Source organism: Mastacembelus armatus, chromosome 7, assembly GCF_900324485.2.
Source record: "Mastacembelus armatus chromosome 7, fMasArm1.2, whole genome shotgun sequence".
NCBI classification, from domain to species: Eukaryota; Metazoa; Chordata; class Actinopteri; order Synbranchiformes; family Mastacembelidae; genus Mastacembelus; species Mastacembelus armatus.
Window position 1 is genome coordinate 20,354,941 of NC_046639.1, and position 27,227 is coordinate 20,382,167.

The window sequence follows — 27,227 nt, forward strand, 5'->3', positions numbered from 1 at the left end:
CAAGGCATGAAGGCAAGAAGCGACTGCAAACATTTTGAAGGTGTTTGTCCTCATTTGCAGTAATTGTTTGGTCTAGTGCTGCATCATTAAGTGACATCTCCTCAAAAGAATCTGCACAGACTTGTTTGTGCTATAGCAATGCAGCAGCTGTCCGTGTGTGTGTGTGTGTGTGTGTGTGTGTGTGTGTGAGGGTGTGTGTGAGGGTGTCTGTGTGTGTGCGTGTGTGTGTTTCACTTTGTGTCACACCTTGCTGTTGGAAAGGCACGAATGCAGCTGTTTGGTGTGAGCTGCAGCTTTGTCAAACCCACCCATTTACACCCACATATACATATCTGAGCACTGTATATATTATACAGGAGCTATATTCAGTACACAAATATTCAGGACACAACATGTAATACATGCTCAGATGACTACTTATGATCAATGAATACATTTGAGAAGTCTATCTATAAAGTGCAGTGCAGGCATAAAGTGCATTTACACTAAAACCATCTTTGTTGTCATGATAGACTTGGAATTTTTTTAGTTAACAATTCCATTCCCTGCATGCACAGCTGACATCTTGTCAGGCATCATCCAGAATGAAACCCTTTTCTTGTGTTAACTCAAAAGCAGACCTCATCCAATAGGTCACTATTTTCTCAAATCTAACTAATTAGGCTGAAACTGTCGATCAGCACTGGAGGTGATGCCCGACGAGGATCCTGCTGTCACATTTAGATGTGACCAACACAAACTGTCTTGTAAAAGGGAATTTATTACCATACTTGGAAAAAAACTGCTTTAATTTATTTAAAGGATGACATTAGTGGGTCTGTGCATGTGGAATTGTGGATAGAACGCATGAACATGATGATGATGAGTTGAGATGATATAAACTTTATTTATCCCTAAAGCAAAATTCATGTTAAACACTAAAATGTATAAATGAATGTTTCGACTACAACACTTTTAGAAAGCGCCTCTGCATAAAGAAAAGTACATTATCCTCCCTCTCTCTAATTCCTGGCCTCTCCTCATGCTGATTTTCTTGCAGACTTTTAAGTCTTAATTTGAACCTGTAGAATGTTAATAAAGCAAATGCTGTGCACATCTACACACAGGCACACAAGCACTATGGGATAATAATGATGGAGCTAGTGCTAATGATCAGTAGCAAACTCCACCAGGATACTTAAGTATTCAGGCAACACTGTGTTAGTGATCCCAGTCACTACTCACCATATGTCAGTCTCCTGGAGGTGTCATGGGTAAAAGTCAGATTCGGTATATAACCTCTCATTTAATATGGTCATAGAAAAATGCACAACAGATGTTAGTGTGAGCGTAGGTTGTTTTCCAGGGATTATTCAATATTGAAGCCTACATACTACACATGACAGTACACAGCCACAGGAAATCAATCTAGTCAGCCATGACAGTAAAAAAAAACATGACAGTACACAGCCACATGAGGTATGATAGCAATGATCACTGATTTGGCTGGTATGCATAGTAACAGGAGCTTAAATATTGCAGTACATTTTTTCATCACAGTCTCTGTCTCTGTCATAACCATGGATGATACTGTCAGTAACACTGGAATTACTGGTGTTGACAGTGAGGATGTGGAAGATGAATTATTAGTTATGCTCATGACAGTGAGGATGTCACTGTGAGGATGGGGTAGGGTGTGGTTTTGGTTTTGCAACCCAGAAACATGCAAAAAAAAGTGGAAGTACTTTTTCAGCTCCTCTTTTCTGGCTCTTTATGGCAAATTCCACTAACCAGAGACTTAAGTGTGTTAAGAGACTTAAGCTGCAGCTTACAAGGTGGGGATGGTGCTGAAATCTAAAATCAGCACAACATATTGGCCAAAAAAAAAAAAAATATATATATATAGATATAGATATATATATATATATATATATAGATATATATACATATATATCTATATCTATATATATATAGATATAGATATATATATATATAGATATATAGATATATAGATATATATAGATATATAGAGATATCTATATAGATATAGATATATAGATATATATATATATCTATATATATATATCATATTGGTCCTTTATTGGTCATTAATGTTTTACCAGAGAAGTTCTAACATGGCTGCTTTCCTCACTTCCACACTTGTGTGAAGTGGATGTGCTTAATGAATTGTTCGTTTTGGAAAGCACAGTGCTCAAAAATCAGTTTGTATTTACAGGCAAAACAAAAATCAACTTTTAGATATGTGTCACTTCCATGCTCGCTGACATGCTAGATATTTATATGTGTATTTATATCATTCTTCAGTGTGTTGAAGTTCTTCTGAAGGATGTTAAAAAACCTCAGATTAGTACTTAAATATCATCCCCCACCCCCCCTAGTCAGGATGCTGTCAGCGAGTCCTCTTTAGGCCTGTGTCATGGGTCAGCAGCTCAGCCCCACTTTTATTTAGTTGCCTAATGAAACAGAGCCTGTGCTGAGCTCCTTTTTGACTGTGACCATGGTGTTAGTTGGCCAGTTCAGCTTCTTGGAAATCTGTCCAGAAAACTAAAGACCTCATCAGTGGCTACGTCAGACAGTCTCCTGAAGTCCAGGATGAGTTCTCATTTTATCCGTGTTCAGAATTGTTTGGTATTTAGTGATGTTCTCTAGCAGTTCTCTGTATGAAGCTTTGTTATTGTTGCAAATTAGTCCCAGAATATCCACAAAACTGAATATAAGAGTGTGGGCCGGGGTGGATGTGTATTCTGTGTGTGTGTACAGTGAAAAGAGCTTTGCACTCACTTTGCCTTGGGGGTTTCCTGTGCTCAGCTTGAGTACAAGAGGAACATGACCCTCACTTTGTTGTTGTTTTGTAGTTTTATACATGTAAAGATCTAATTCTCTGTTTTTGATACGTTTGTCCGATGATTTCCTTTTCTAACCACATCCGATCTTGTTCATACTACAGTATATCTGCCAAAGTACATGAGGAAAACGAAATAAAAACTGGTCACCTAAAATAGCCAAATATGTGTATTCCTAGCACACACATTTCTCTGTACAAACCTTTAGCAAATTTCACAGTGCTCAGATAAACACCAGTGTTTCCAGCAGGAAATGTAACGTGGATGCCCAGTGACTCAGCGGCTCTCTGTCCACAAACAGCACAGGATAGATTTTTTTTCTTTTCCTTTTTAAACCCAAGCTTCAAATGGGGGAAAAAACACATTTTGTACACATTTCATTTGTATTAGCGCTCTTATCAGGGTGGGAAGCTACCAGAAAGTATCACACACCCCCCACCTCCAGTCAGCCCACAGACAAGTGCTACACCCAGTCATAAATCTCAGCTGACAAGGGGGTAAAATAGAAAAATGGGTTCTCAGTGCTAGATAAGAGTTATATATTGTATGTAGTTTAAGCCCTGGAAACAGGAAGAAAAGGAAAACAAACCAAAAACCCTCCTGTAGTCTTTATATCCTTCCACATATTGATTTAAAGATTTTGTAACTTTACACCATTAAAATTCTGCGTGGATCCAAATGTCATAATAAGACACTTCTGTGTGTCACCCTGTCCCCTCCAATCTTTCTTCTTTCATATCTCAATTTCCTTCCACGTCAGAACCAATTATCCACATTAACGCTGCCATTTTTCTGTCTGCTTTTCGTAATTTTCTTCTTACCATCCATGCTGGGGTTTTGTGTCTCTCTGAAGTTGAGGTTTGCTTTGCTACTTTGGTTCTGTTCTCCTTTTCAACTTTAATTACTCACCGATGTCTAGGAAGGAGGGGACCTGCAGAAATCAGCCAGCCTGTTCATTAAAGCCATTAACATTTTTCATCCATGATTATGCCTGGGAAAAACAACAGCACTGTGTGTGTGTGTGTGTGTGTGTGTGCGTGTGTGTGTGTGCGTGTGTGTGTGTGCGTGTGTGTGTCTGTGTGTGTCTGTCTGTGTGTGTGTGTGTGTGTGTGTGTGTGTGCAGGTGTGGGTGAAAGAGGGAAGTTGAATGGAATTACTAATGTAAGCAATGTTAGATTGGCATGAATTAAGCAGATATTGAATGGTAGCTGGAGTAAGATGTCAGCTGCCATAACTGATGTGCTCTCTTCTTACTGGTCACACTTTCACTCCATTCTCCTGCCATTAATCACTGTTCATTTCACTGTCTCTCTTGTACATTCTGTCGGCAAGGAGGCAGCACAGCACGAGGAGAGGTGTTTGCACAAAACTTAAATATGAGCAAAGCTGGCAGTCGTAAAATCAAATATCATCAAGTGTTTTTGAGAGTTTGTCCATTGTCATTGCTTAGAAGACTTCAGGGACGTAGTTTGTTTTCATCATTCTTTGTTCAGGAAAAATGAAGCAAGAGCTGAGAACTATGGCTTCATGTGCTTTTACATTACACTGGCTTGATGAGTGTGTCATGGAAGTATGTAAGTTGAACATGCTTTAATGCAGAGACCTAGAGATGCAGCCTACAAAAGCATCAGATCAGCAACCAACAAATTTGACTTTGTTAATCACCTTGTGACAGCTCTGAGTTATCATTTGTGGAAGAGCCACAGATATATATATATATGCCTACCGTTCACCAGTCTGTCAACTCTAAAATCTAACCAGCTTTCTGCCTTTCCTCCTTGAACAGGTAAACGCATTTCTGTCCTTTGTGGTACCCATGGTGGCCATATCTGTGTTGAATGGTGTCATAGCCAATCAGCTGCTACGAATGTTCCGTGAGACGGGGCAAGACAACCGTGTCTGCATCATTAGGGGAAATCCCACGATGTTGAATGTCGCTGTGGAGCCCAACCGCGCTCAGTCGCTTCGCCACGGAGTTCTTGTTCTCCGTAAGTGAACACAGGCATAAACACACCCATATGTTAAACTTTTAGTTCTGAGGACACTCACTGACACAACCTCAGTCATCTCAACTGAACATGATATCCCAAAGCCTTAACCTAACCTTCACCCAAATCTAATTCTAACATTAACCCTAAAACCATGTCACCCTCAGCCTGATGTGTGACGTCCAGCCAAAAGGTCCTCATATCGGGGGGACGGGGACTGGCTATTTGAATGGGGTTATCTAAATGTCCTTTGCAGTATTTTCTTAGCCCACCAGTATGTCAAGTAAAACATGCCAGTGTTTTATAAATTGTCAGATTTTTTAACATTTACCTGCACAATCGACTTGTGGTCTGAAAGGTGCACAGCATACTCTCAGGTAGTGAAACATAATACTAGAACCTCCCAGCACTGTTTACTGTTTTCTCAAAGGTCACCACCATCAAAACAGCCCACAGTTGGTCAGTGGAGAGAATTTGTATGTCAATGTTCACTCGAATTGAGCTTGTTATAAAAGATTTCACCATGAAATGTTGCTGTTTTAAATGACCAGACCTTAGACAACTACCTATAAGGGAACCTTTTAACTTGTCCTTTTGTGTTACCACCATGCAGCAAGACAGGCAGACAACACAATCAGCATTTATTCACACATGCATTCACCTGCACGCTTACTTTAAAGATATCAAGACCTTTACAGATTAACACAGTTCCTCCATCAAATTGTCAGCGATGTGCATTTAATTCACACCAGCAGAGCAGCAGCTCCAAAGCCACAGCATCCATCAGTGCTGCAGTGGGTTATTATTACAGTATTGTAGTATTTGCACTTTTAGCTTTTGGTTTTACTTTAAAATCCAACACAACTCAAGTGCATTATTCAGCACAACCAGTTCTAGAAAGATTAATGATGTCATTGGACAAAAAGTCTCTGATTTTTATAATATCTATGGGGAGAAAATTTGTGTTTATAAAGATAAATGAAGTGTATGGAAATTAGACACATTTGAGGGGATTTTGTTGGGATTAGTCTAAATTTGTGGGAATATTTTATATTATGTAGATGTCTATGTTTTGTTTTTTGTTTCTTCCCAGATGTAATGAGCCAATGCAAAGACATACTTTCTGTATTTTTGAATCTGATCTTTTGTTAAATTACAAGGAAATCTGTGCTTGACATTTCTGTCTTTGTGTAATGACTCATTGTTCTGACCTTCATCATCATGTCACAGATTTCATTTAAAGTTTAATTAGATCAAGGTAAATGCAGTGGCTAGATGGGTCCAGTTGTGTTATTAATAGTCCCAATTACAGCAGTGTTTGCCTAGATCTGTCTTCATGTATTTCAGTATTAGTTATCGGGAAAGAGGTGGGATTCAATAAGTTGTACTTCTGCCCTTCTTCTTTTCAAACTTGTAAATGGGCTTTTTTTATTACTTATAGTTTTGTTTGTATTATTGTTTTCTTTTGTTTGTCTTCTCTCTTTTATTTTATATGTTTGAAATAAACAATTCAATTCAAGTAAAATGTGCAATGAGTACTGTTGCACTTTAGTGACAACCCCATTTGCTTTGATAATGCCAAGCAATTTCAATAATGAGTAAAACATTTTTTTTAATTGATACCACTCGGACTAATTTCCATCTTTATCACACAGAGACGGGCTGATCTTCACTGTTGTATGTCTTACATTCTGCCCCCGTCAACCATGAGACATTTACCATGATGGGGCACAGATTAATTTCACCTTTCCCCTCTGAACCCTGCTATCCCGTTTTTTTTTTCTTTTTAATTTAATTAGACTCACTCTTTTTGTGTGTGTGTCTGTCATAATTTCCAACTCAGTGTGTCCTAATTCAAAACCCAGTTTGTCATGATTACCCTGTCTTTGTCCAGCTTTTACTAATCACTCTGCTGCACCATGAAACCACAGATCTGGCCAGCATCAGTTAGAGCTGTCACCCGTTATTTGTGGTTTCTAGAAGTTCCCACAGGCTTCAATGAAAAAGTTACCCCACATACCATTTCTCCAGACACAGCAGCTTAATTTACAGATCACATTGCAAACATAGAGGCCATTCAGTCTTTTAAATAAGAAGAGACAAGATTTAGAACATCATTAAAAAAAACCACGCACTGAAACCAGAATAAGATCAATTAAAACTAATTAGGACTAATTAGATTTAAAAATAAATCAAATGAAATCAAATACACACAATGAAAATAAAATAAAAATAAACAAAGATGACTGTAGACCTGAAATACAGTTGTAGTGCAGTAATAAGGTATAAGTTTTCCTAAATGTGACAAGGGAAATAAAAGTGCAGAAGAAATCAATCAGAGTCACAGGAAAGCAGGGAAACGTAGCATAGCTGGAGTTGGGCCATATTTGAGATCATTAGGAATTTGGTTCCCTACATTAGTCTGCAGCTGTGTGCCGCAGGAACACTACTCTGATTGATTCTCATACTGTATATAAATGCACAGTGACCTCTGCATGCCGAAAATGTCTATCTTGTCTTCATGAAGGTTTACCTTATGCATAAACAATGTCCTGAGTCAGTGTATTACTCTTACAAGTTAAACATACACGAATCAATCAGGAGCGAGACGCTTCTTCCTTTAAAACCAGGCTCTGTAAAATTGTTTATGTGAGTGCAGGTATGTTGTAATGGTTAAAGCATTTGTGTAATTTAGTACACACAAGATTGGATTAGAGAAGTTCTTCTTTTATTGACTCCACAGAGGTTGTAGACCATTAAACCAAATGCATTTCACATTTATTTGCATTAACAGGTTTTTAGAGTCAGGCTTTATGATGAAAGCCATTTCATTTCCTGCACCAGTTATCACCCAGAGGAGTGCTGTAGTAACTAAACTGTAACTAAACAATACAGAGGTTTCATCTATGGTTATAAATCAGTGCATCCCATCCCACCAAAATGGCACCCTGTAGGTTGATTTCTCCAAATGGATAGCTTCTTAAATACTTTGGTCAATGGTAAGCCAGTTTTATTGCTTTTTGTTGTTGTTCTTGGTTTATTCTCCTCTGTTTTAACTGCAGTCTTCCTCTAATAGTCTTTTCTGCCACCTCTCTTTGGATTTCAGGTGCTATAGCCGGTTAAACTGGTTTAGTTAGTTGGCATATCTTCAACAATCATTTATGCTATAAATATTCTTTTATATCCAAAATAATATATGCTGGTGCATCTTTGTATTTTTGGACTGGACACAGTCACATTACCACTCTTTATTCTTAATTGAAATTGATGTAGGAGATTTAGGAAAGTCGGGTGCTAGACTGTGGTCATACTCACTGTGTGACTAATTCATTGTTCTCGAACAATTGGACAGTGTAGAATGAGAGCACCTGTTTTTGGTAACGTGTGCATGTGTGCATGGTGACCCATCACATGCATACAAATCAGAACTTAAATATCTGTTAAATCTATGTTGTGTGGGTGGCTTGTCGTGCAGTGATAACTGCCCCTTTCTGAGTACCAGATGAGTGTCCTGCGGTTTCTAAAGCTAAGCTGACTCCAGAATAGCAACACCAAGTGCGCTAAGATGTTGCAACAAAGGATTCTCAGGGTTGCACTGTGGTTACAGTACAATACAGGTATACATTTTTCTTCTAATTTTCTGAAAAACTTAGCAGGGGCGAGAAATGTTTCTTTGTAACCTGTATTGAATTTGTTTGAATTTTAAGAGGTGAGAGGGGGTCAATGATTTTTAGATGCTGCAGGAAACCAGAAGCTGCCAATTACAATAGCAGCACTTAGTACCACAGGCAGCCTTTGATTGTTCAAACTAATTATGATTTAGAGGTACTGTATTACATGTCCATCAGTCACAATAAGACACTTTTTGAATATACTTTGCTGCAGGTCAAAGTTTCTAAAACTGTAAAAGATGAGTTCATTGTGACATTATACTTACAGCTAAACTCAGTCTTGGCTCTTAGACTATATGCTGTTTACTGTGTCAAAATTGTCAAGATCTGACTTATTTACTCTGCAACCTAAAATACTGTTTTCCTAAGGTTCATTATTAAATACAAATACTGCTAAAGGTATAATCCAATAGAGACAACACATGAGGAATATGCTTCATATATTTAGGAAATTTCTTAAAAAACATGCAGTTTTGAATTGTTTTATGCAGCATTATTTTATTCGAGCCTTGCAGAAGTTACAAATTGGGAGCTTTATCATTGTTTTCACAGAAGATGTTGAGAGTTGCTTTTTTTTTTAAACACATCATGGTTAATTCAGTTATTCATGCAGTTATTCTGTTTGTTTTTCATTATTCAATAACCCCTGCCCTTTCTGCCCATCCTGTCATCTGATTCCCACATGCTCACCTGTTTACCATTCCCTCCTTAACTCCCTCTTTTATATATAGCAGGTCATTTTCACTTGCACTCTGACACAGAACCTTCTTCCTCTAAGGCGACCATGCTAACCACTGCACCAGATGGTTATATCATAATCCTTTCTTTAAATACAAAGCATATGCATGCTGGGTTACAGCTTTCTTGAGCTTTTCTTTCTTTTTTCTGTTTTTTATTTAGGTCTACACATAAGGACAGAGGGAAAATGCACAGCTGTAACCAGAGACGTCCTTAGATTTGCTTCTCTGGAGACCTTATAACATCCAATGCTAGAAACGTAACCCATGACTGCTTTTCTTTCATCTGAGCTTTCTTCTATTATATACACACATACTACAGTTTTAAATTATTCCATATCACCCAGTGTAATCTGAATTTTTAAATTTTTATTCCCTTTTCTGAAGCCTTTTGCATTTCCAGTCAGACCAATGCTTTTTTTTTTTTCTCAAATCCAAATCATGATTCATTGTTTCATTTTTATGCTGATTAACAGATCATTTTTATTGCAGACATGGTGACATTTCAAAGCAGAAAAGCACAGGTGAAATAAATTTCATCAGTGATCACTCACTGCCATCATGTGTCCCATACAGCATGCTCAACAAGGACCATGGGACCAGCTCAAGTGGAATTAAACCGATTTTAATGGTTTCAACTTCACCTGTGCTCGTATACACCTTGTATGCCAAAATGTCTGCTGTGGAAAAAAATAGCTCAGAGGTTTTAGAACTATGAGGCATAATTTAGGTTAAATTTGGTGGGTTTCAGCAATTTAGGTAAAAAAAAAAATTTTAAAAAAAAGTTTAAAAAAAATCAGACAAAAACGTGATAGATATTTTATGATTGTGACATACACTTTGGATTTCAAATAAATGTCCAGACATCCACTTATAAACTATAAGGAAAGAAATACTCTTATAACTTGCCCAGTAATAGTTGTCAGTACATCAGTGGGTAGTAGACTGCATGCAGGAGCTCTAATAGCTAATTATGCAAACTATTAGTGGTGCCACTGCAGTGGTCTCGGTTTTGTTTAAATGAGGAAAGCTAATTTGACCCCTGCACTACAGCACATTGTCACTGATTATCACATGGGCATGACATGGCATGAGGTGGCTTTTATGATAGAAAATCAAATACTTCAAAATGTTAGATGCTATTTGTGGGTCCTGAATACAAATCTACATTCATGTTATTTGCTCAACTTGGATTTGTTGGCATTCACAGTAGAATCTTTCCACTTACGTTTGTCTGATGTTCTCTTTCTCGTTCCCTGCCTTGTGTCCAGGAGCAGTGGTCATAGCGTTTGTGGTCTGCTGGCTGCCCTATCACGCTCGCCGCCTCATGTTTTGCTACGTCTCCAACTGGTCTGAGTGAGTAATCGTTCTTCGCAGCCTCTAATGCAAGGGAATCTCCAGAGAATCACATGATCTCTGCAGAAACTTACAGATGCTGCATGTACACACACAAACCTTCACCTGCATCGCCATTTACACACACTGTCACTTTCACAAACCTTAGTACACACATACATAAATATTGTCATTAGCCTTAAATTAGAGGGTCATCAGTTAAATTCTCTTGACCAAGACGAGCAGGACAGATGCATCTTAGACTGACTTCATTTAACATTCTCATCTGCTCTTTCATTTGCTCTCTCCCTCATTTTTCTCTGTCACTCTTTATTAACCATTAGTTATTCGACCTTTACATTTATATACAGACTTGATCGAGTAATGAATGTAAGTGCTAGGAAAGCCTTTTTCTTATATTTTCTGTGAAAGCTAGATGTATTTTTGTGCAGCCTAACATCTGCAGTTTTTATATATTTGCTAGGAAGACTTTATCTTTTTTATTACACTATGAGACAATTTAAAAAACAATTTAACATCTTTTTATTTTCAGTTTTCAATGTACCTAGGAGGCAACAAAACCATGACATTACAGACATTAGCTACAATTAGTTAAATTACTTACTCATATGAAATTGCTTTAAATTTTGTATCACATAATAAAGCCCCTTGTCACCATACAACACTGGTGGTAAAAATGCGAGCAGTCATTTGTCTTTAAAATAAGTGAATTATGCAAATTGTGTGGCATGTCCTGGTACGTCTATCAGCATCATGCCCCAAGTGGAGGCATTATTGATTGGAAAGCACTGTTATTATTCTCTCAGTAGGTTTTTGCTACAGGCACACAAGAAACCACAGGGTATAGCATCAGCCCGATCATGAGTCAACCCTCTGGTAACATAAAGGTAGAACCTCATTTCAGTTTGGCTGCAATTCAGATGAAAGAGGGTCTTTCTTTGGAAATATTTGTCTTCTATATGGTAAAAAGCAGCACTAAAATAAGGTCACACATTCAAAAGCAGTTGGAAAGCATATACAGAAAACTAGATTTCTGTTCTCCTCACCTGTTGAGATGTTTTAAGTTATCAGTTTTATTGAGACTGACATTTAAGGAGTGGAGGGGATGCATCACTAAAGCAGCTTTAAATTACTTTTTTGAAGAAACAGGCTTTGCACTGGACAGATGCAAATTTCAAGCACTTTCCTTGATTGATTATTAGATGTGTTAACAATCAATTGTCAGTTAATCATTAAAATTTATGAAAGAGACTAAATACATATTTTTATAACAATGCTGTTTTTAAATTACTGAATAAACTGAATAATATATGAATCACACCTGTAGTGCATAGTTTACCATACATCATGTGCAATTAGAGGGTCTGCATTGAGTGATTTCTTGTTAAAGTCAAAATCATAACAGAGTAAAGATTCCCTCATGGCTCATGTGTCATCCCCCATTACATTTCCAGAGCCTGCAGAATTACATGACTATATATAATGAAAAGGTCATGTTCAATACTGTCCTTGTTGTCCCTTTCAATCCTATTCTCATTCATCTTTAATGTTCCCACTGTTTGCAGGCAGACATACACATCATTGACTTTGTGCACATTTCAGTGACCCGTTTTCATTTCAAGAGAAGAACCAATCAATACTTCAGATTTTAGTAACTGATCGGATGTCCAGGGCTATCTATATTATATGACTTAGTTAAAACCTTTTGTTTTCCCTTTATCATCTGTTATTTATGGGTGAAGTTGTCTTTGCTCATCCTGTTGTTTGTGTTGTTACATACCCTCCATTTAATATTCATTTACACAGAAAGAAGGTGTATGTTCTCTTGAGAGACCTGCTGATGGTTGAATTATGCGTAAGGAGGTGAGAACATGATCATCTAGGTCACACATACTGTACATGTACATTCCCTGATTACTACATGGACCTTAGAGGCTGATATTATTCTCCAGCTTATGTCTTTTTAAATTCCAGCATATGAAATGTTTCTCCTTCCTATCCTTTAACTGTAGCTTTGACAGCATTAATGAAGCCAGAGGCTGGCAGGAAGCCTACAGTACAAACTTGGAGATATTTTCTCAACAGCTGGTCTATTGGTCGCGTTTCAAGCCTTCCTGGTACTGGATCAGCAAGACCTAAAATGAGCAGTCACGTGTAAAGAGAAGATTACAGGGCTAGGGTGCTCGCCAGCCATTACCGTGCACCAGGCATCGCTCTGTCTGTGTTTGGCTGAATTAATCTTCTTAGTCTGTTGATTCGCAACACAAACATTCTTTAAGTATCTGTCCAGTGGAATAAAGTAAATTAAAACTCATATTTCTTAATTTCTATTTTTCTGCCTATTATACAGAACACTTTTAGTCAAACAAGAAAAAGACTGACCTTAACCTTTCTGTGGCCCTTGGGAACATTTTTGCTTGAAGTCTCCTAACTACATCTTAACCAACTTCAAAGTGCAGCCCAGATTATGTCAACTGAAACTGGGAGTGTCTTAATTCCTTTTCAATCATTGCGCCAGTGTGGGTGTGAATCTTTGTGTGTGGCTGCATGCATGCTCATTGGCTGCCTTTGCTGCCAAACAACCTTGCTAACATTCTTATTTTTGTTCGAGCAGCATCTCATTGACTCTTATTTCATATATGTCTACTGACCTTAGTCTATCTCTTGTTGGGTCCAGTTATATTCCCTCACAAGAGTCTTCAGTGGATGGGGATAGTGCAACACAGTTAATAAACTGCGAAGGATTCTGTTGATTGCAGCTGATTGCATATACTCTAGTACACTAGAGTTTGTTGCACATTTTGCATGTAAATGAAGCTTTTAAACACTTTTTCAGATATGAATTTGTTGTCTTTGATTGCAGTGGGCTTTGGGACATTAGTTTGCTTTAGACTCAAGAGATTAAGAGTAATTTTTGTAATCAAGTGAAAAAAACAAGAGCCACACTAAAATGTATCAATAATTTAATGCAAATGCATTATTTTTTTAAAGATACCACATATTCATATATAAGACAGTAGTGTCTCCCGGTTTTCCAGGAGGCATGAGGCAAGTGTGCAGTTTTAGATTTTTAGGGACCACCATCTCTTCTAATTTGAAATGGACAGACTACACTACAATGATAGGGTTTACACTCCCTGGACTAAATGAAATTTATGAATCCTAGCTGGAAAAATTAAGGCCTCCAAAATTATGAAGAAACAGCTTAGATCGCAACTACTGTATAAGCAATTGATTTTTTTAACAGTTTGATATGATTTTATTATTTTTAAATTGGTTATTTAATTATTTTATCAGCATTTTCGGTTTAGCTATTAATACATTTTCATTTTGTTGTAGGCACATTGAGACAAGTTCCAATCAACTGTAAAGTTGACATGTCATTAAAGTATATCTTCCTCTTCACCCTCTTCCAACAGTGACCTGTATGACTTCTACCACTATTTCTACATGCTGACTAACGTCCTGTTCTACGTCAGCTCAGCCATCAATCCAATCCTCTACAACCTGGTGTCGGCCACCTACCGCCAGATCTTCTTCTCCACACTGCGCTACCTTTGCGTGCCCTGCCGCAATACTCCCAAGAGACATCGCCGTCCCTTGACCCGCCACTCCATCAGCATCTCCAGCAACCACACCCTCTCCACCAACATCATCAAAGAGACTGCGTACTGATCGGGCTGCGATGGAATCCATGTTCTCTTACTAGAAACCAATCCACTGCTGCTACTTTGTGTTCACAGGTACAAATTCTTTACTTTGGTACTGGGTCCAAGGCTGTTAGCACGATCCAATACTGAAGTCCAAATCATTGTCATTTTGGCTCAGGTTCCCCCTCTGGGTGGACCCCTGGCTACATTTTATTTATATAAAAAAATTATTTACACTCTATTGGTTAAATAATTGTGAATGATGTGTAATTACCTTCTTAGCAAGTCATTTCTCTGTAAAAATGTCTGTGGAGATACTTTAAACCAGTACATGCGTTCTGATGTAACTCTCCTTTGTGATGTTTTGGGTAAACCTGACTTTGATGTTAGAAAAAAATGGGGATTGGGCAGAGAGTCTGTGTTTCTCTATCTTGGATCTGAGTTGACAGCGGCGTGGGAAGAATATCTTGCATCATTGCCACTTGCCTCACTTGCCTTTATCATCCAGCTTTTTTTGTTTTAATCAGAACTGGTAGATCTGAAGTTGTGCCCAGTTTGAAGCGATTCTGGCCCTGAAGGGGCCCTTTCACACTGCTTAGCCTCTGAAATACGAATGCCGTGTTTAGTAAATAGTGCAAACAGACATTATGGTTATTTCTGGTAATTGGTAACATTCATAAAAGCTTTTTTAAAAATCAGAGGTAACAGACAGTGGAGAAGTGGCTGAAATTGATTATTTGGTGTATTTTGTCGAAAACAGTAGTCACAATGTGCTGCAATGACAAATGTTGGAAATGAATTGATGAGCAGGCACAAGCCTGCTTACCTGAAACATGTTGAGAGGGTCTGTGGGGGCAGAAAATGGAGCTCTTCAACAGCTATTATTGCCTTCCCACCAGCTGCTGCTAGAGGAATTAGAGGCAGGCAGAGAGCTGCAGTCTTCAGGTTTTCCATTCAGAGCTAAAACATCAAGATGTGAAACAATCTGGGCTCTTGTAACAGAGGAATAGAGACATGCCTTTGCAAGCATTTATCCATGATTCACTGAGAACATTTTCAATTTGTAACTTAATATTGGCTAGCACAAGATCATTTGATTAGATCTAGCATCTCGTTCCAGTGTGAAAGTTTGACCAGAAGTGCTTTTTCTACTACTCTTTGACAAATTATTATTAGCCCAGTGTACCAGCCCCGTATCCATCAGAATCACATCCATGTTGAGTGATTCCACAGGTCATGCTTTACATCCAACGCTGAAGTCATGTGCCCTTTATCAACAGAGGGGGAAAGTAAGAGTTTAGAGGTCAAGGGGGCCACAGACCTACAGTCAGTGTTTGACATTTTATTAGCTGTAAGTGTAAAAGCAAGCTGTCAGAGAGAAGAGGGAGGTTTGATAATCATTCAAAGAGAATAACAGAGCAGATCTCTGCAGTCTGTCCTCTAAGGAACAGTGTTTGTCTCCATCTTTCCTTATCCTAACTATACAATACTAATGACATCCGCAGTTATTGCATAACCTGAGGATTTTGAAACTACTTGCATTGGACATAAAAAGTAGTGTCAGTCAAGGGTTTTGTAAAATTTTCATCACACCTGAGAAACATGGAAGAGTGAGAGAGAGCAGGTTTCTTTTCCATGGAATTGTACCAGTACTTTTAAGCATGTCTGTACCTGAATGTTCTCCACAGAGCGCATGTAAAATTGTGTTCAATTTTACTCATGAATGTGTTTCTGTCCCAGTCTCTGGTTCTTTTTCTTGAACAAATGGCATCAGTGAAAGTGTAGAAAGTGATCTTTTTATTCACAAAAGATCTTTTTCAGCTGGCAGCAGGAGATCACATGGTGTTACTTCGTTTAGAAAAGAAGAATCTTTAAAACTTATTCCAACATGCTGCAAATGGAAATCAATGGATTTCATTATAGCTGGCTGTAGTAATGATACAGTACCAGCCACAGCAGCCAAATTATTGTTTACAATGCTTATGTTATTGAAGGCTTACTTCTGAAGCGTGTTGTTATGTTTGCTGGCTTAATCACTTAAATTGATGTAGCAAGCCTACATCAATATCATGAGTGTATGCAAAGCCTTTATTAAAGAGTGGGTCAATTTAGCAGCCTTTTTTACAAAGGACCCTATAGTGAAGGACAGATCACATCCAAGTCTTTGGGGGTGTGTGAGGAACCCTGTGTGGATCGTCCACTGGATGTTTATTTTGTGTGTATGTGCTGTGTTTCACAAAGGAAGCCAATGGAGCACACGGTCACCATGTCCTCTGGTGTGCATTTGTAAAATAGGTCTGTGTATGCATTGCCCTGATTATAGTATTATAGAAGTTTGGAAAATATGAACGGCTGCACTAATTTTAATTTAGTTTAGAGACATATTACAACATGTACAACCTGTAAGCCTCATGGTGCTGCTAGAGGACAAGTTTAGGGGATCATTAAAGTCAGTAGGATACATTCTCTGGGGACCATGAAGTCCATGTTAATCCACGCTGTTGTCCAAGTTGTTCAGGTTTCAGTCTGGATCTGAATGACCAGGATTAACATCTATGAAGCTATGCCAGAGGGATCGCCTAATTTAAAAGAAAGTCAGAATGCTACAGTGATCACAGTGATTATACCAACTTACTTTGCCCATTAACTCTTCAGCGAACCCCAGCACTTTGGTTGTTCTGTAAAAATACTTGATATTGTTACCACTGTCTTAGTGAATGTCACAGCAGTAAATTACCAAAAACAACAAAGCAAAGCAACAAAGCAAGTGTATATTATTTTTAGTTATACTGTAATTGTTGTTTCTATTATAGTGTATACTTAATTAATATGGTGACAGTTCCTGGCTGTGCTTTGTAGTGGTTGCTAATGCTCTGTGTTGCTGCACATTATGCTTGGTGTTGTTGAATCTGTGGGGGTTTTAATATTTGGGCTGAATAAAATTTTATTCAAACAAACATCCGATTCCCTAAACCACAGATTCACCAGACAGCCACACTGAATGAAATATGTGTTTTAAATGTACTAACCATTCAAAGTGCACATGTAATTAGTATTCTGTTTTGTGTACTCTGAACTTTGCAGTACATAACTGTACATGGATGTATTATAATCCAAATGTGTTTTGGTCCAGTGTTCAGTGTATTTAAATCAAAGAAAATATTTTGTTTATTTTATCTGATGATTCAGATCAGCTATGTCAACCTGTATAACACACATTTCTTCAACAGAATGTTAATTCTTTTCATTATACAAAAAAATAATAAAAGAATGAGGATATGTAATATACACAGATGTACTGACTTTGCTGCAGCTGCATGCGTGCTAGGATCAGGTAAGCTTTTCCCCCCACCTCCTATTTTTATTCCTGCCACACAGGCTTTCGGACGGATATGCAAGGACCTACAAACAAAGAGAAGTGTGCAAACACACAAATGCATGCAGGGATTCACCACTCGGCAGACTAGTGTTTGACCTTTTCCAAAGTACATTCATGACAATTGATAGCTGTAGGCTTGAAAACAGAAATGTCCCTCACAAAACAGATGCATCTCATCCCACAGTGCTGCTGCCTTATCAAACAAGTCATATGTCTCACTTAAGATGTTACCGCATGAATAACATGGGACATTTCCATACCCTGCTCCACCAAACAGGAAACTGAACCTTATGTCAAAGCATGCAAACAAATCGATATTAATTAATTAATTAATTGATATTTTCAAGACACTACTGAAAAATTAAGTTGTGTTTTCTCTGATACACAGTATATGGAAGACTGATTAGTATTTATACTCCCTGACTTTAAAATTAATTGTGTCACACTAAGGTCTGAAGAACTAGTGTTGAGTTGTGAAAACTCCAATACTCCTGTATTGTATTGCTGGCCATGTCTGCACTGCTTTAATGGGCTTTACAGGCCTTCCACCCAATATTTGCCCATCTGACAGTTATTTCACAACTTTGTGTGACAGGTAATTTCAAAGGTCTTTATATTTGACCTTGTACCAACTTTTTTATCCACACACATTCTAGAGCTTTTCTTCATCCAGTCTGATAAGGTTTTTCCATATTTGCCATGAGCAGCTGGACTGAAAATAGTTCTCTCCTCTTTCTCCCCATCCACTATATTCCATTCTGCCAAATGTAAATTTACACAAATAGCAGACCACAACTAACTAATCTTCATATGTCACTTCTGAGTGGGTGAATATTTCCTTTAATAACCAGTAGAAGTGAAGGGCAGCATTTGAATTGCTTTATGACAGTGGTCTGACATTCAGAGACAAATTTAATTTCATTCTTTGAGAGCCATTATTCCCACTCCTCATGTTTATGTTGTTGCCCTTTGTTTGTTCTTTCACCGTCTTCCTTTGGTTGCTCTGTGGCCTCACACACATTCTAATAGTGTACAGTTACATCAATCCTAGAAGGTTTTCATTGATAACAAAGTTTAATTTACATGCGGCATACATCGGCAGTCTAGTGTTTCATGTCAACCTGCATGCATGTGCATCCTTAAAGACATGCCTGTATAAGATACAAGATAATATTATTATTAAAATCTATCATTTCAGTGGCTGTAAACAATGGTTGCTTGTTTGTAATGAGAAGAGGAGAGTCTGCTGTACAAAACATTAAGCATTTCTATTCATATCAGTGCTTCAGCTTAAATTCCACCTGCTGCAGTGGAAACCATCTGTACCTCTGTACATTAGTGAAATTGGAAAATTCCACAAATGAGAAGTGGATCAAAGGTCTGGGGCCCAAGAAGAACCTGCTTCTTAGATAAGGAAGCATAATCCCTCCATTCTTAGCCTGTCACTCTCAGGACTGGTCCTCCTCACCCACCTTAACACATTCTTGCAGGGGTAAGCTTTTGTAAAGGGCTGGTCAGAGTGAGTGGCATGACGGGCAGCAATACATAGCCAATATTGAGGTGTGACGCTCATTTATTTATTTAACCTTTATTTAACCAGGTAGGTCAATTGAGAACCAGTTCTCATTTGCAATGACGCTCATGATGATGCAGTGTAGTCTACGAGTCAGAGAGTTGTTAGTGTTAGTTGCCACTAATTCATCCCTGTAGCAGATTTCCTTTTCATGTGAATGAGCCATGACCCTGCTCCTTGTCCTTTTAATCCCCCTGTGTAGAGTTCTCCACAGTGATGACAACAACACAGGGTGCCAGAAAACTTCCTGAAAATACCCAGACATTAATTAATACAGAAAATCTAAGGAAAAGCATGTAAGGACAGATTCAGAGGCTGGAGGGAACAGATAGAGAAACAGGGATAGTGTGTGAGAAGGAAAGAGGCAGATAAGCTGAGAGAAAAAGAACCAGATACAGACGGAGAGGGAAATGTGATCAAATGTATGAACAGCATGTTACTGCCCAGTCACTGTAGGTAGGTAAACCAACACAGGAGGTATCCAAATCCAATCTCTGGGAATTTGCACAGCAAATTGTTTTTAGAGCCAATGCGGGAGCTTAGAGATGGCGTTCCCACAGGCTTCCATGAGCTGTCGCTCTCATTAGTCTGACAGAGGAGGGAAAGCAGTCACACTGAATAACCGGGTCATAGACAAAAGACTCAGTAACATACCTCACTACGTTTTGCTTCAGTTCTCTTTTTGTCAGCCTATCAGAATTCTACAGAGCTGGAAATGGAAAATTATTTACACCTGCTACAGAAAAACCTAGAAAATATCCAAATACAAGAACTATCTCTGTATAAAATTCACTGTTTTTGAAAATGAATACAATAAAATGTGGAAGAACATTTTACACTAATGTTCTTATCAGAAATGATAATCCTGGTTTGCTCACTGTGGCTGCCCCTTTTTTCCATCACTTCCTGCAATTTCTAAAAACTCAGTGCTGATAAAAAATACCAAAGAAAATGGTCAATTGTCTTGTTTTGCAGAAACATAGTTGATGAGCTGTCATGGTCAGAACTAACATCAGTGACAAATACATTATGCTTCCTGTGGCTCATTCACAAGAAAAACCACATGCTCTTAATATGAAGCAACAAAAATAGGAAATATTTAGTGTATGTTAACTTTACAGAAGTCTGATACATTTAGAATCTGGTTTACCTGCGACATCATCTCCTGTGAATCCCTAGTGGATGTGAAAACTAAGGCTAAAGCTAGGATCCAGAGAATGAACAGCTAACAAATGTAAATTCACTGAATAGCCACATGTGAAAACAAACAACCAGACATCCCAAATGTAAAAGTGCAGTTGTTTGATTGATTTGCTGAAATTATTGCATTAATGTGAGAAAGAGCAGTACAGGCACTTGGCCACACTTTGATAACAGCTCATTGACGCCAACCTAATAAATTCTTTTATTAAGATTGTTATTTCTAACACCTTACTGCAGAATTACAACAGTAAATACAACAATAATAAAAAATAAGAATTTGATTTGGTGCTTAAAAATTCTGTGGTTCCATGATAACATATTTGTGTTTACTGGATTTCACTGCTGAAGTCCTGTTGTGTCTTTATGCCATAAATCAACTCAAGTTACATCACACGCACACACACACACACACACACACACACTGCAATATTACAATAATGTGTGGAAGAGTCTAAATAACAGCCTCTTTTTTATTTGCATAATAGTCTATAAATCTCATGCTTGAGTGTATTTTTGTCTGTCAGTCTCAGTGATGGGGTTATAACATCCATCACAGAAGCAGGAGCGTCATGGCAGCCTCATACAGCTGTAAGGTCATTCAAACTGATTGCTGGATAAATAGTTCTGTAGACTCCAATGGTCTGTACTTAATATGACAGTTTTGTTTGCTCAGTACAATAACAGTGGCTCAGATATTCAAGGCAATATAACAGTTTAACATATAACATTCAGCACATCATTAAATTTAATAGCAACAGTAAGAACCACTTCCATTTCACAGCTGCTAAAATATTTCTCAGCTTCTAGGAGTTTCCACAAATGTATCTCTTAGAAATGTAAAATTAAATTTGTGGTTTAGAAAATATTTAACAGAAAGTAGTTTTTACAATAATAATGACATATATAGGTGCTTTTTTAACACACAAAGTGTCACAGGTCCGGTCATTTCCCCTCCGGCCACTAGAGGTCCCTGAACTTTTCCCTGATCTTGATCACCTGACTGTTTCCACCTTAGTTCCCATTATGAATGCTACTAGTTTTCCTTTTGTCCAGATCACATTGTGTGTTTTCATAATCCTAGCTTTCCTGTCTGTGGCCTGTCTTTGTTTTGTTTTTTTTTTACCTGTTCCTGGATTACTCCCCTGTTTTGGACTTTTGGCTTGGATTATTTTGTACTTGTTTGTTCCCTGGGCCTTTCTGCATTAGGCTACTGGGCTACTGGCTTCCACCTGCTGCATGTTGGCTTTACCTCCTGTGTTTATTCCCCTGGATTCACAGTAAGTCTGTTACTTTCTTTTCAAAGTCACTCTCACTGCAACTAGACCACAAATGTTTGCTGAATGTTATTCATGTTGTTCAGCAGTTCTCGGTTCAGCTTGTTAAAGTTAATGGTGGTGATAACTTTCAAATTGGCTGCTGCTTCCATGCTGCTTTGCCCGGTGATTTGCTCTTTGTTCTGTTAGTTAAAGCCCAGAAATCAGAATTAACAGTCAGATTAAAATGTCAAAGTTAGTCTGTGACAGGTTCCTGCTAGTGTTATGATGGTGAGCTGATGTTTATTCAGCTGGTGCTCTGTGCCCCGCAGTGGGACGCAGACCAGATATTCGAGGTCACTGGCCCCTGAAGGGTATTTTGCAGGATTCTTCCTGTAATTAATGTCACTCAGGAGTTTCATCAAGATGCCACATTAATTGTTCTTGCACCTGGAGATTTCAGTAAGTTGAGGAGTGTTTGCAGCGATACAAGATGCAGAAAGCTTGTCTGTTGGAACTTATTCAAATCTTTTAGTGTGTGAAGCTGTTTTATTAAAGAACAGCCCTCACTGACAAATTAATAAAGCACACACGATAAAGCACACACAGGTTATTAATTCTCAAATGGAAGGTTCCTCTCATCCACAAAGACAGTAGTACAAGCACAGACAAGTGCGTCACTTACTGTAAATGCATTACGAATTTTCAGCCTCAGATCATCAAATTCCTCATCATCTTAGTTATTTCCCAGTTGAAATAAACATATGTTCCCCTCCACACACAAACTATTTAACCAACCCTGTGCTGAGGTTATGATTTTCAGTCATTATTATCACATGGCATGATTTAGAAAGAAGCTTGAAGAAGCATTTGTTTACAGCCTAAAGACTGGTACCAGACAGAAAAGTATATGTGAGAATCCAAAATGAGAAAAGACAGTAAGTCCTCTAAATTAAACCAGAAAATACACATTTTCTGATCCAACAACAGTTTAGTAGAATCACATCCCTTATAAATACAATGACACCTACATAGTTAATTTTGGGGAATCATCGTGGTTAAAGGAAACCAATGTTAGGAAACTGGAAATGTAAGCAAACGGACTTTTGTGCTGTAAGATGAAGGATATACCATACAAAAGATAAGGCTTAAACACAGTCAATAATTCAGCTCTATATGATGTAGACCAATTTCTAAGGTACCACAGTGCTGGAAAAAAATCTCCTTCCACAGATCACACAAAAACAAATATGGATTCAATGGGAGTTTCATAGCACAGAAACACCATTAAACAGCATTCTTCTTCTGACCTCCTTATGACAGCTGACTGTAGTTAGGATTTAATAGATAATTGGAAGCATCTGTTAAATCTTAATTTTTTTAATTAAGGAATATTTCAAAAACAAAAGCATTCCTTCTCCAATCTGACCTATGAAAAGCATGAAACTGCCTTGTTGTGCTGGATCTCTATTATACAGCATCATATACTAAGCTCAGCCAAAATAACCTTCATCATTTACAGCTTTCCAGAAAATCTGTGCAGTTTCCAACTCGGTAGAGAAAGTAATAACATATTACTTATATTTTAGCTGCTCTCCTCTGCCTCCCATGGTTTTAAGAATTGATTTTGAGACATTATTGCTAACATATAAAGCCCTTCATGATTTTCCATTCCTTTGTATATCAATAACCACTTGAACCAATGCTTACCTGCTCCTAACCTGAACCTCACAATGGTAGACAAGCAGCATATTCCATGTCTGCTTCAACAGGTTTACCCATTAATTATGCAGCAGAAGGCCTGAAATCCTGTAACTGTGTTATCTTCTGTAAGCCAGTAAACATCAAGATTCTTCTTCACTCAGAAAAGCGGGTGTGACATAAAAGAGGGAAAAAAATGATTACACGTTTGGCAAGAATTAATGATATGATAAGAGTTACCCTGTGGTTTAATCAGGCAGTCATAAAACTGAATCCTTTCCTCTAAATCCGTCACGTTTAATGATGAAAACGGAAAAGGCAAGAAAGCCTAACAGACCTGTTATGTGGTTACCTGGTTTAAAAGCTGCTGGGCCACCTCCATTTCTGAAGCACAATTACGGATAACAGTTTGCTACATGTCTAATCAGTCGCTTTCCACCATCGCAGACAGATGTGACATCAGTACACATTTGTAGTGTTAACAAGACAGGAATGAAAGCCATCCCACACAGGTCTTTCCAATCTGACACACTGTCAACAGCAGCCCTGTGTTTTCTTACAAACTGTGTGTGCCGTACACAGGGTGTAAATGTTAAAAAGATCAATGCCATGTTCAGTCATCCATTCATCCAGTATTTCCCCTGCTCCAACTGTCTGCAGGTTCTTGTCACAAGCAGACACAAGCAGAAATGTATGGAGCTAGAATAGTGACAGTTGAACTTTGGCACTAACAAATAAACTTTGGCGTGTAGAGGAGGGCTATGAGGGCCAGGGCTAAGGGACATGGTTACAAGGGACTGTTATAATTTGCACATTAAGGAACAAAGAGCACCTTGCTATTCAGTTTAACTACTATGCTGTAACATAAATACAGTTTCTACTAGTAAGTGTTATTGTGGATATCTTCAATTACCATTCTGAGTAGTGAGACTACAAATTTGCCTAAGCAGAAATGTGATTATGAATATCTAAAATGTACTTACAGACTGCAGTGTGGTTCTTTTACATGATATAATGGCTCACCATGGACCACTGTCCCTGCCTAGCTTGACTGTTGACCAGCATGAATTCAGCAGGAGCTCCCAAACAGCAAGTCTGTCTCTATGCTGTGTTTTCTCACACAGAACTGGGCTGAGATGAAGTTTCATTTTAACCAGCTTAATAATATTATATTGGTTTGGTCCTCTGAGGCAAGTCCACAGCAGCAGCCACATGAGCAACAGGATCACTGAGTACAAACCCTGAGCACTAACTCTGGTGTTGAGACTGCAACAAATTTTTGTTAACACATGAAACACATGTTCATGAAACCTTGTGCAGCAGCAGCAGCAGCAGTCACACTGGCCTCTGAACTGAAGAAAGACAGGAGACTTAGTTAACATCTCCATTAATCACAGGTTAGCTAACTAGCTGCCTAGCCAAGGCCTAGTCTTAATATATATGCTAACTTCAGCACTTGCTTCTGTGGACCTCTGCTAAACCAGTAAAATGTCATTAAATGAGCAAAGTTAGTTAAAATCTAAAAGGATTTACTTGCTCACAGAAGCCATTTGCCCAAGGTCTATGGTCCTGATAGAGAAGTGGCCTGTACAGCTGTGTGTAGCCAGATGTCTCTCCGTGTGCAGATGCTGTTGAATATGCAGCAATCACCCTCTTCTTAGTCCCAACCCCTGAGAGCCCTCCATGCCGAAACTGTGAAACTGAAAAAAAAAAAAAAACCTTTGTCACTGAAAAAAAAAAAACTGAATTTCAGTATTAACCTTTTTGTCAATGCTGGTGTTTTTCTTTTCAGGTCTGATTATGTTTTATTACCAAGTGTTATTGTTCAGTGCCAGTTTATTTTTCAGTACCAAGGTTGGACTGTCACTGTTCTGCTTCCATAGAAATTCAACTTTTAGAGAACATTTATATGGTGCTTTTATTCAAATCGCTCCACAATTTGCTTCTCATCCATCCTTTCACCCACATACATTCACTGTAGTGGCCTAACCAGAAAATTGCAGTTCAGTGTTTATCTCAGGGACACTTGGACTTGCAGGCAGACAGGCACATATGCATTGTCTGGTGACAACAGCAGAAGATTTACCAACATACTTAGGGTCTTTTGTGTCACACTAATCAACTTTATTTTGTTTAGTTGGTGATCATTCATTTTGTTAGCTAAAATTATGTTTTTTGCAGATTTTATTGTGCAGAACTAGTTGGATAATTAATGTTAACTGCATGTGCTGGTTGACTATTTAATGTCTGCAACTGACTCATTTTGACAAAAGCCATGTAAAAGGGCAATAAATGCATCATCTCATGCTAAAAGTTATAAAACTATAAATATAGGGATTTCCTTGTCATGTAGATCATCATTAAAACAACAATTATTGATATACAAGCTGAATATAACGGCCCATTAACCTTTTATTAAATTCGTATTGATCTAACAGGATATGTGTGTGTGTTTCTGCAGCATACTCTGACAGCTGTTGGAAACTGTCCATCTTGACTTCAGTTATTTGTTACTGCTCTCTCCTACCACAGCCTCATTGATTATGAGTGTACACACACACACACAATGTGGTTTGAAACATGCATAAACCACTTCCCATGGTTAAGTTGAGACTGGTACAAACAAACTTGACAGGAGAATGTCTCTGGCCCATACATAGATAGCCTACAGGTGATACTGACAGTTAAGTGTGTGTGTGTGTGTGTGTGTGTGTGTGTGTGTGTGTGCGCGCGCGCGCACGTGTGTGCGTGTGTGTGTGTGTGTGTGTGTGTGTGTGTGTGTGTGTGTTATTATTATGCAGTTCAAGTGTATCATAAGAATGTTAGGAATGGTGATGTTAAATTATGTTAATTTATTAGTCTTTAATTTTTAAAAGGTATCCAAGCCTGGTGGTGATTGTCTATCACTAATTCACTCAACCTGATTCATTTTGACAACATGCGAAGCATTTATTCTAACTGCCCTGTGCATATAAATATGGAGGTAACAGAGCATAACGCTGCTTGAGGGATGCATTAGCACCACTAGAAGATTGTGTGAATGGGAAACTGAGGATGAAACAAATGTTCAAAGGACCATGAAGATTTTTTGGACCATGATACTGATGGATTAGCAGCTTTAAATTCTCTAGTCATGGGCTTGGATTTGTGTGCTGAACTGAGTCCAGCTTTAGACAGAAGGACCCAACAGAACCGTGCTTTACCACTACAATCTGGCTACTGGCTGCTTTAAAAGAAAATTATCTGACAACTACTGTGTTTGATATCATTAGTGATATAATGTTTACTTTCTGCCTTTGGGATTGATGTAATTATTCTGTTAAATTCAGTTCTAGGTCTGGGATATCCCAGCCTTCATAGCCTGAGTTCAGTTATGGCTGCTGTTTTGGATAGCATTATTGAAATGACAAGTCGATACATTACATTGTCTTACACTGTGAAAGAGCAGGCCAACATCCATCCATCCATTTTCTATACCCACTTATTCCTTAACCAGGGTCACGGGGATTTGCTGGAGCCTATCCCAGGTCTTTTTCGGGTGGAAGGCAGGGGTATACCCTGGACAGGTCACCAGTCCATCACAGGGCCACATAGAGACACACAGAGACAAACAACCTGACACACTCACAGTCTCTCCTAGGGGCAATTTAGAGTCACCAGTCAACCTAATATGCATGTTTTTGGACTGTGGGAGGAAACTGGAGTATTTGGAGAAAACCCATGCAAACATGGGGGGAACATGCAAACTCCACACAGAAAGGCCAGGTTGCAAACCCAGGACCTTCTTGCTGTGAGGTAACTGTGCTAACCACTCATCCACCATGCTGCCCAGGCCAACATCAAAATGCAATTTGCAGTAATGCCCAGCACAAT

At 38.4% G+C, this 27,227-nt stretch overlaps 1 protein-coding gene across 1 annotated transcript in view; it reads left to right on the plus strand.

The window, feature by feature from the left end:
* Positions 1-14,270, plus strand: part of ntsr1 (neurotensin receptor 1 (high affinity)) — a 29,129-nt gene extending 14,859 nt beyond the window's left edge. The window contains exons 2-4 of the mRNA XM_026333262.1: positions 4,630-4,831; positions 10,511-10,595; positions 14,015-14,270. Coding sequence (XP_026189047.1) covers positions 4,630-4,831; positions 10,511-10,595; positions 14,015-14,270 — 543 coding nt within the window. The remainder of the gene's footprint in view (positions 1-4,629; positions 4,832-10,510; positions 10,596-14,014) is intronic.
* Positions 14,271-27,227: the final 12,957 nt, after the last annotated feature.